The 10942-nt window shown below is 45.1% G+C and overlaps 1 protein-coding gene across 1 annotated transcript in view; it reads left to right on the forward strand.

Moving 5' to 3' along the window:
- Window positions 1–10495, forward strand: part of LOC127658070 (persulfide dioxygenase ETHE1, mitochondrial-like) — a 12674-nt gene extending 2179 nt beyond the window's left edge. Inside the window, exons 3-7 of the mRNA XM_052147170.1 lie at window positions 1–7; window positions 1296–1425; window positions 7820–7909; window positions 8151–8267; window positions 9976–10495. The exon at window positions 1–7 is cut by the window's left edge and continues 142 nt beyond it. Of these exons, the coding sequence (XP_052003130.1) occupies window positions 1–7; window positions 1296–1425; window positions 7820–7909; window positions 8151–8267; window positions 9976–10022 (391 nt within the window). The 3' untranslated portion in view covers window positions 10023–10495. The remainder of the gene's footprint in view (window positions 8–1295; window positions 1426–7819; window positions 7910–8150; window positions 8268–9975) is intronic.
- The last annotated feature ends 447 nt before the right edge of the window (window positions 10496–10942 follow it).

A 10942-nucleotide genomic window follows, 5' to 3' on the forward strand; every position in this document is an offset into this window, starting at 1 on the left:
AAAACATGTATGAAGAATTGCAAAACACTAATCTGTAATGAGTTCTCTCCTGTTTGGATGTTTAAAGGAATATTCTAGGCAGGGCTGGTAATCTGGCATACCGGACATTTTCCCGGTGGGCCGGTAATCTGGCATACCGGACATTTTCCCGGTGGGCCGACACACTTTCAGGGGCGGACTGGCCATCGGGAGAACCGAGTGGGCCGGTGGGTCGGCCCCGAAACGTGACAAATGGGCCGCGATAAGCTAAAATGAGCCGCCATGCAGAAAAGGACAGCAAACACCCCCCCCCAAAACTATACAATTTAAAAGAGGGAAAAGGCCAACGCAGAGCGACAGTGAGAGAGAGAGAGAGGAGAGAGAGAGATGAAAAAAAAAACTCGGCAGTTCTCCGATACGCCGCAGCTTGTTCCTCGGCCACTCCTCCACCCTCTATCGGATGACAGCCACGCCTCTCCGGGCGGATCTGAGGCAGTCCTCCAGCCCCTGGCGGACGGAACGCCCCGCCGCGTTCTCGGGAACAGAAGGGGTCTCCCTCACCCCTGGCAGCGGTTCTCCAGCTGCAGGCGGTCGCCAGTGAGCCCCTCCCCGCTCGCGGTCAGCGGTCTTAAACCCTGCCGCGTTTCAGCGGCCGGTAGGCGACTCCTGCGCCCCTGGCAGCGGCCCTGACCGCTCCAGGCGGTCGGCTAGGAGCCCGTTCTCCCCTCGCGGTCGGCGGCCATCGTCCTCGTTCAGGCGGCTGGGCTCCTCGTCCCCCGGCAGACAGCCGCGGCTGCTCCGTTGGGGTGGACGGTAGTGGCGAGAATTCTACTACGGCGTATCCCTCCTCCTTCCTGGGCTTCGGCACCAGTGTAAAGGGATCAATGCAAAGGAGGAGGCGAGAACCGGCTTGATGATGTAAATCATATTTTAATAGTAAACTTAAAAGACAACATAAACACACACATGACGGACATGTCCGTAAACGATCTCTCTCTCCCGCACGACCCTCTGCAGTCGACCTTTAACCCTCTCGGGAGGCTTGATTAGCCTAATACGGGACCGGGTGTGTATGATCATGACCCCGCCCTTCGCCCTGCCACAGTGCTGTATTTAACCTGCCATATTCTTTTATGTGCAAGATACAGATAAAGCACAGTTTGTTCATGCCAGAGTTCATCTGTTTTATTGATGGTGTGATATTTTATAGCATTATTAAAACAAGAGTTTAGACATTGGCTGGTCAGTTATCTAATGATTAAAGCGCTTCTAGTCTGATCACTCTTATGTACATCTCCACCTTTGATCTGTTTCAGTGTCTGACGGTGCGCGAGACTCCGGGACACACGGACGGATGTGTAACGTACGTCACTGGAGATCACTGTATGGCGTTCACCGGTGACGCGCTCCTCATACGGGGCTGCGGACGAACGGACTTTCAGCAAGGTGACTGGCCGATATATGGCTCGTTTAGAAATGAGGTTGTCCGAGGTGATAAACATGAGACATCTAGTTCAAAATACTTTTTACACAAACAACAACAAACAAAAACATGCATTTTTGAGGCACAAATATCAAGATGTTTTCTTTAGGTTGCTCCAAAAAGGTAAAATATTGTGAGTTAATGATATGACAATGATATGCCCGCCTCCCTGTCACACTCCTCCCCTTCCCGATTCAGGGTGGGGCTTCACCGGTCTGACTAACATGGAGGGGAGACCCTGCACTTATGAGCATTCTGTCAGCCGGTGGTCCACCCCGCCTTCTGTGAACCTGGGGGGGAGACGAGGAGAGGCGTGGGGAGCGGAGACACACACACACACACACACATAGAGAGAAGGTCTTGCTCACCAGCTCACAGATGTGCTGGCGCCTGGTCCTCAACCGCCCTCTGGCGGACGCCATCTCTCTCTCTCTCTCTCTTGAACTGGCATCTCCAGCTCCCCCTTATCTCGCTCTCTCTCTCTCTCTCTTGAACTGGCATCTCCAGCTCCCCCTTATCTCGCTCTCTCTCTCTCTCTCTCTCTCTCTCTTTCTTGAACTGGCATCTCCAGCTCCTCCTTATCTTGCTCTCTCTCTCTCTCTCTCGAACTGGCATCTCCAGCTCCCCCTTATCTCGCTCTCTCTCACTCTCTCTCGAACTGGCATCTCCAGCTCCCCCTTATCTCTCTCTCTCTCTCTCTCTTCTCTCTCTCGAACTGGCATCTCCCGCTCCCCCTTATCTCGCTCTCTCTCACTCTCTCTCTCTCGAACTGGCATCTCCAGCTCCCCCTTATCTCTCTCTCTCTCTCGCTCTCTCGAACTGGCATCTCCAGCTCCCCCTTATCTCACTCTCTCTCGCTCTCTCTCTCCCTCTTTCTCTCTCTCGAACTGGCATCTCCAGCTCCCCCTTATCTCGCTCTCTCTCACTCTCTCTCTCTCTCGAACTGGCATCTCCAGCTCCCCTTCTCTCTCTCTCTCTCTCTCTCGAACTGGCATCTCCAGCTCCCCCTTATCTCGCTCTCTCTCACTCTCTCTCTCGAACTGGCATCTCCAGCTCCCCCTTATCTCTCTCTCTCTCTCGAACTGGCATCTCCAGCTCCCCCTTATCTCACTCTCTCTATCTCTCTCTCTCCCTCTCTCTCTCTCTCGAACTGGCATCTCCAGCTCCCCCTTATCTCTCTCTCGCTCTCTCTCTCACTCTCTCTCTCTCGAACTGGCATCTCCAGCTCCCCCTTATCTCACTCTCTCTCGCTCTCTCTCTTGCTCTCTCTCCCTCTCTCTCGAACTGGCATCTCCAGCTCCCCCTTATCACTCGCTCTCTCTTGAACTGGCATCTCCAGCTCCCCCTTATCTCACTCTCTCTATCTCTCTCTCTCCCTCTCTCTCTCTCTCGAACTGGCATCTCCAGCTCCCCCTTATCTCTCTCTCGAGCTCTCTCTCTCACTCTCTCTCTCGAACTGGCATCTCCAGCTCCCTTATCTCACTCTCTCTCGCTCTCTCTTGCTCTCTCTCCCTCTCTCTCTCTCTCGAACTGGCATCTCCAGCTCCCCCTTATCACTCGCTCTCTCTCGAACTGGCATCTCCAGCTCCCCCTTATCTCTCTCTCTCTCTCGAACTGGCATCTCCAGCTCCCCCTTATCTCACTCTCTCTATCTCTCTCTCTCTCTCTCTGAACTGGCATCTCCAGCTCCCCCTTATCTCTCTCTCGCGCTCTCTCTCACTCTCTCTCTCTCGAACTGGCATCTCCAGCTCCCCCTTATCTCACTCTCTCTCGCTCTCTCTCTTGCTCTCTCTCCCTCTCTCTCTCTCTCGAACTGGCATCTCCAGCTCCCCCTTATCACTCGCTCTCTCTTGAACTGGCATCTCCAGCTCCCCCTTATCACTCGCTCTCTCTCTCACTCTCTCTCTCTTGAACTGGCATCTCCAGCTCCCCCTTATCTCTCTCTCTCTCTCTCTCTCTGATTCAGCGCCGGCCGTGCACCCTCACGGGCCGGCCACACCCTCCTCCTCATCACATGGACAAACAAATGATCATCATGTCATTGACCCATATTTAATTTGGGATGTGCACAGTTACCATTTGGTTAACAGCGAGGTTTCATGAACGGGTAATCAGTTTTTCCGTCTGGAGTCGGGACGCTGGAATAAACGATGTTTATTGCAATGGAATTTCCTTAAACGTTATTCAAGTCAAACAAAAATATTGAAACCGTCACTGCCATTGTATGCACGGGACAGTTTCCATGAGGCAGTGAACGCAAATAGTTCAGCCGGCGAACCGTATTGCTGATCTAATAGAAAAACAGCGCAGATGCACACAAATGCATGTTTGAACAGCCCCTAACTCGCCCTGACATAAACCGGATGGTTTGTCAGACCTCGTTGAGCTCGGACCAGGTTGAAGACCTCTATCGCATGAATAGTGATTTTGATAATCGAATAGTGGCGCATGGAATGGTAATTTCCCAATATTTAATATATCTTGATATTTAATAATCAAGGCAGCGTTTCCACTCTCTAAAAAATAGGTCTATGGCTGAACTTGATTCAGTCGCGTACAGTGGTTTTAAATGTTTGAAATGAGTTTTCTTAACCTTAAATTACTATGTTATCTCAACACAAACAGTTTGTTTTGACTTGTCAGTGTAAAGGCCAAAGTATTCGTGTGTGCGTGTTGCGTAATGCTCCACGTGTAATATGTGTGACGCAAATTGCATCATCAACGGCGCGCGGTCCTCGGCTGTGCGCGTTGACTGCGCATGCGCTGGCCATTGACCGTACTCAGAGCCATATAGAGAGAGAGTTACGACAACTCCATTGACTCCAATGGAACATTTTTTTACAGCAATGGCGGCTCGTGGAGCCTCTCAATAGTTCCCGGAAGTAGCAGCAAACACATGCATGCGCCGTAGAGATACAGCAGAACAAACCGTTTGCGCCGCACTTTTAAAAGGTGAGACGTTTAAAGAATAATATTATCTTATTCTGTATATTATCAGTACATCTAAATAAAAATAACTTGTAAATTAAAACCTTATAGTTGAGTATTACTCATTAAATTAGGAGATAAGGGATGTTATCGGATAACTAACAGATTAGGCAAGGATCGTAGCTGGATAAAGTAATGTATTTTAAAATGTAATTCTGTGATGCCAAGCTGAATTTTCAGCCTCATTACTTTTGAACGGCAGTTTATATACGAGTATGCTTAAGTTGTTTTAAAGCTGAATATATTGTGTATATGAATAAGTATTGTAAGAATTATACATTAGATATATAATATTTATAATACATAAATAATTATATTACTATATATAGAATTGTAAGAATTGTAAACAAGAAGCTTCATTTCACTAAATTTTACATTTTGAACTGCTGCTAATAGTTAATAGTTCATTGACCCATTGTGCGGTGCGAGCTGGACATCACCTGTCACCAGCCTGTCTCTGTACTATCTGAAAAGTCATAAATATGACATTAGTTACCATGAGATTAGTGAAAACAATGAACATGAGGTAACATAAAAAGGCAACAGAAACCCTAGCCTGAAATAAGTTGAGGCAAATAACGGTAGCTGAACACTAATCCTCAAATATTAGCTGATTTGATCTTTAAAAAAACAACATCGCTGTAACAACATACTCATGCTACATACATATGTCAGTGTGTTACATAAATATATCAAATAAATGCATTTATTGACTACTAATTACCAGAAATCGCAGTTCTGTCACTCTACTCTAACAGTTTGAAATGCCCGCCAAAGCACTTCCTGGAACTATCTGAAGTCTACGTGAATCACGTGACGCTGGCTCTGATCGTACTGAAAGAGTGTGCGTCCTTCGGAGGACACATTTGTCGGCCGAATAATCATCGAGCCTGTCTTGTTCCAAAAAAGGGAGTATTACACTTCGAATGTGACTTTAATTCACGGGAAAAATGACGCCAATTTGCCTGTAAATATGATGTTCAAATGCAAGGAATGTTAATTCCCGTATTGAAGTACCTCAGGAGACGGGTGCAGAGTAATTATATTAATATATAATTAAACTAAAGTATTAGTCTAAAAGTACACCTGTAAAATCTATTTTCGATTCTCTTTACATCATTATAACTCCTAAAATGTACCTCATATTCCCTTCCAGATTGACTTTGTTCCTTTCTCACTCAAAGCGCTCGCGCTTATTAAAGAGTGGCGTGTTGTCATAGCAACCATGTTAAGTTCCGCTTCCGTTTGTCCTACGAAGGCCGTCTCGTAAACGAGATTTGTTTACAGGACAGTTTGAGGACAGTCTTTTTTATAATTATTTTTAATTTTTATTTGGTATCAAAATCACAGAATGACAATAACAATAATTGCAATAAGAACATTATAAAAGTAAAACGATATTAATACAAAATATTACAAGTAAATAAAATAAATTAACAACAAAATTAACAGAATTAAGAACTATACATATACAGGACACTCTGTATACTGCAGCCTTCCAAACGAGACACTGAGCCAGTCACAGAGCAGTTGTACTGCGCATGCGTTGAACGCGTTCCTGTTCGTTCGTGGTCAGCCAGACCTTGTGGGCGTGTTACGGAAGCTCTGAACCTCAAGGTGAAAAAAAAAACGAAATAAAGTGAAAATAAATAAATAAATTTGTGTCTCAGTTCCTTCCTGAGCCTGTCTTAATTTTTTTCTCTCTTAAATTTTTTTTGTTTCTCTTAAAAAAAAAATGCTTTTAATGCTTTCTCTTAATTATTTCACCCTAAACATTTCATTTTGATAAACTGGGTGGAAAATGTGTTAATGTGAGAGTATCTCCCATTATATCTCCATTGCAGTCGTCCGTCTGAATGTGCCTTTAGTCGACTGACTCATGCATTAACATTAACATGAACACCCGAGAATGAATCAAGTTGCTAAACTACTAATAGTTAAAAACCATTAAATGTATAATTAGACCATAATTTTATAAAATATATATTTTAATAAAAATCTTCCCCCGGCAGAACCCGGGGAGCGATACTATAGGTGATTCCTCTCCCCTCACCAATTTGTTTGGAATGAGCACTTCTTATATCGGCCTAACTGTCTAGCTCATGTTTAGACAGACCAACAATATTTGGATATTTATTTGACATTCTTCATATCGAACTCGTCACTTCTGCAGTAGACAGTGTGTTTAAAAAGCGTAAACAACTTGTTAAATTAAAATATATTTTTTATAATTCTGCACATTACATATAGCAACAGATAAAGCATTTAAAGCACAAGATTACATGTTTACTGATAGTGGCACCTGGTGGCCAAGGTTGGTACTGCATTCCTTTTTTTGAAGAGTGAGAGAGAGAGAGAGTGTGTGAGTGAGTGTGTGTGTGAGAGAGAGTGTGTGTGTGTGAGGTGGGTGAGTGTGTGAGGTGGGTGAGTGAGTGTGTGTGTGTGAGAGTGTGTGTGAGAGTGAGAGAGTGTGTGTGAGTGAGAGAGAGAGAGAGTGTGTGTGAGTGAGTGAGAGAGAGTGTGAGTGTGTTTGTGTGTGTGTGTGTGTGAGAAAGAGAGAGAGAGTGTGAGTGAGTGAGTGTGTGTGTGTGAGAGTGTGTGTGTGTGAGAGTGAGAGAGTGTGTGTGAGTGAGAGAGAGAGTGTGTGTGTGTGAGAGTGTGTGTGTGTGTGTGTGTGTGTGTGTGAGAGAGTGAGAGAGTGTGTGTGAGTGAGAGAGAGAGAGAGTGTGTGTGAGTGAGTGAGTGAGTGAGAGAGAGTGTGAGTGTGTGTGTGTGTGTGTGAGAGAGAGAGAGAGAGTTTTATACTTTTATGTTCATAATGTCCTGTTAAATGCATATTTTATTTTATATTGTATAGTGTATATTGTTATTATAGTTTTTATTTTATTTGATTTTATTCATTACCTGGCACCTTATTTTAATTCTATCTTTATTGCTATTTGTTACTATTTTATTATTATTATTTGTCTTGTCATTATCTGTTTTGTGTATTAATGCTTTGGCAATATTGTATGTAAACACAATCATGCCAATAAAGTACTTTTAAATTGAAAATTGAAATTGAGTGTGTGTGTGTGAGTGAGAAAGAGAGAGAGTGTGTGTGTGTGTGTGTGAGAAAGAGAGAGTGAGTGAGTGAGAGAATGTGAGAAAGAGAGAGAGTGTGTGTGAGTGAGAGAGAGAGTGAGTGAGAGAGAGAGAGAGAGAGTGTGTGTGTGAGAGAGAGAGAGTGTGAGGTGGGTGAGTGTGTGAGGTGGGTGAGTGAGTGTGTGAGTGAGTGAGTGAGTGAGTGAGAGAGAGAGAGTGTTTTGTAAAACTCTGAATGTCCACATGATGGCGGTACGGTGAAGTGTTTCATCTCACTTGTTTCAGGTTGTCCAAAGAGATTGTACGAGTCTGTTCATAAGAGGATCTTCACGCTACCTGGGCATTGTTTCATCTTCCCCGCACATGACTACAAGGGTACGTGTAAACATGCTTTCAGTCACCTTTACTAAATCAATGTATCACCACGAGAGGCGGATGTGATTTTCACCTCAAGTCACCTTGAGTGCCGTAATAAAATCACTGCAACACACGAGCTCGAGTGGCTTTCATGAATATACAATGTGCGTTTATCAGCTGTTTACAAGGACTTTGTACTTTGTGTCTCTTCTCTATGAATTATCTTGCTGTTTATTTGGATGTCGTCTGCACACTGAAGGTCAAACGGTGTCCACTGTTGACGAGGAGAAGAAGTTTAACCCTCGCCTGACCAAAACAATGGATGAGTTTGTGAACATCATGAACAATCTCAATCTACCCAAACCCAAGAAAATAGGTACAGCACCAATTTATACATGAAGTGTCACTTGATAAAGACCGATGAATGTGTTTCTCTTGAAGGTTTCGAGGCAGTTGCGGGATGAGTTCAGACATGTTGCATCTATTAGTGAGTGGAACCAGTTTCAATCTGGTTTGACTTGTCAAGGTGCGGCTTCTTGCTCTTATTGAGAGCGCTCTGATGTGAGAAAATGAGGGTTTTCTATCTCTATATCACTCTTCCTCGTTTGAACAAAGCCCTAACGTGAAGTATTAAAGATCTGAGAAGATTTGATGACTCCAGGCAGGTCTCCTTAGCAACCAGATTGGCCCAGTTGCTAGGGAGGGTAGAGTCACATGGGGTAACCTCCTCGTGGTGGTGATTAGTGGTTCTCGCTCTCAATGGGGCGTGTGGTGTGTTATGTGTGGATCGTGGAGAGTAGCATGAGCCTCCACGTGCTGTGAGTCTCCTTAGCAACCAAATTGGGCCGGTTGCTAGGGAGGGTAGAGTCACATGGGGTAACCAAATTGGCCCGGATGCTAGGGAGGGTAGAGTCACATGGGGTAACCAAATTGGCCCGGTTGCTAGGGAGAGTAGAGTCACATGGGGTAACCAAATTGGCCCGGTTGCTAGGGAGAGTAGAGTCACATGGGGTAACCAAATTGGCCCAGTTGCTAGGGAGAGTAGAGTCACATGGGGTAACCAAATTGGCCCGGTTGCTAGGGAGAGTAGAGTCACATGGGGTAACCAATTTGGCCCGGTTGCTAGGGAGAGTAGAGTCACATGGGGTAACCAAATTGGCCTGCTTGCTAGGGAGGGTAGAGTCATATGGGGTAACCAAATTGGGCCGGTTGCTAGGGAGGGTAGTCACATGGGGTAACCAAATTGGCCTGCTTGCTAGTGAGGTAGAGTCACATGGGGTAACTAAATTGGGCCGGTTGCTAGGGAGGGTAGCGTCAAATGGGGTAATCAAATTGGCCCGGTTGCTAGGGAGGGTAGAGTCACATGGGGTAACCAAATTGGCCCGGTTGCTAGGGAGGGTAGAGTCTCATGGGGTAACCAAATTGGCCTGGTTGCTAGGGAGGGTAGAGTCACATGGGGTAACCAAATTGTCCCGGTTGCTAGGGAGGGTAGAGTCACATGGGGTAACCAAATTGTCCCGGTTGCTAGGGAGGGTAGAGTCACATGGGGTAACCAAATTGGCCTGGTTGCTAGGGAGGGTAGAGTCACATGGGGTAACCAAATTGGGCCGGTTGCTAGGGAGGGTAGAGTCACATGGGGTAACCAAATTGGCCTGGTTGCTAGGGAGGGTAGAGTCACATGGGGTAACCAAATTGTCCCGGTTGCTAGGGAGGGTAGAGTCACATGGGGTAACCAAATTGTCCCGGTTGCTAGGGAGGGTAGAGTCACATGGGGTAACCTCCTCGTGGTGGTGATTAGTGGTTCTCTCAATGGGGCGTGTGGTGAGTTGTGTGTGGATAGTGGAGAGTAGCATGAGCCTCCACTTGCTGTGAGTCTCCGCGGTGTCATGCACAACGAGTCACTTGATCAGATGCGTGGTTTGATGCTCTCAGATGCAACTGAGACTCGTCCTCCACCACCCGGATTGAGGCGAGTAACCGCACCACCATGAGGACCTACTAAGTAGTGTGAATTGGGCAAATAGGGGTTAATAAAATAAAATGCCTTAAAATAAATCCTTCTGTTTTCACTATTTTCCCCACAGATATATCAGTGCCTGCAAACTTGGTGTGTGGACTTCACGATGTTTGAACATTATAAAGAAATCCAGCGTGACATGCATTTTTTTAAGAAGTCAAATGTACTTTTATGTCGCACATCCTCCCATATAGCCACGGACGTCACCTTCAGACTACATGCAGTGTTTGTAATTGCATTAATAAACTTCTTAATCAGGGTTGAAAAGAATGAAAGTGTAACTGAAATATCAAACTGTGCTTTCTATAAATTCTTGAACATTTTTACATGAAAATATTTCTGCATTTCATTAAAATATGCCTCAATATCGTACTTGCCTTATATCAGGCGAATTGCTAAATATTGTATGGACAAATGCTTCATCATAAATCGCTTAAATGCTTTAGATAATCACAAGTGCAACAAGATGGTAAACACTTGCGTAATTTGCAATGTTACAATTTTATTATGTGTGATGTTATGACCGATTTATGAGAACATTATGAAAATATAATTAATAAATGTGTTTGGTGGAACCGCAGTTGCTTTTCTTCTTCATTTAAACCAGCTGAGCACAAACAAACACTCTGAATAACGCTCGCTCTTGACAATTGTCTTCGCCGTCAGGACAGACTTGAAAAACGACTGCTGTGATTTGCCAGTGAAATCATTTGAAAGCTTGTGCACAGACTTCCAACATCAAAACAAGTCATTTGCATTTGTACATCAGTGATATTTATTCTTTGCTTGTGATTGTTGTGATAATCCTGAGCACGCCTCGTTTATGTCGAGTCAGTTTACAGGTGTAAAAGGGGTGCGGCGGAGTGCAACATCAGTGCTCCAGAAGTGGAAGTCTCAGGGGATGTTTCTGAAACTAGTTTGGAAACAGTGATTATATTTGCAGTTTTATTTGGTGCCACTAGGGGGTGCTGCAATAACACGCTTCACAATGAAGTGTTGCGCTGTTACCACATTACAACACAACTGTATCATTT

Source organism: Xyrauchen texanus, chromosome 17 (genome assembly GCF_025860055.1).
Source record: "Xyrauchen texanus isolate HMW12.3.18 chromosome 17, RBS_HiC_50CHRs, whole genome shotgun sequence".
Lineage (NCBI taxonomy): Eukaryota > Metazoa > Chordata > Actinopteri > Cypriniformes > Catostomidae > Xyrauchen > Xyrauchen texanus.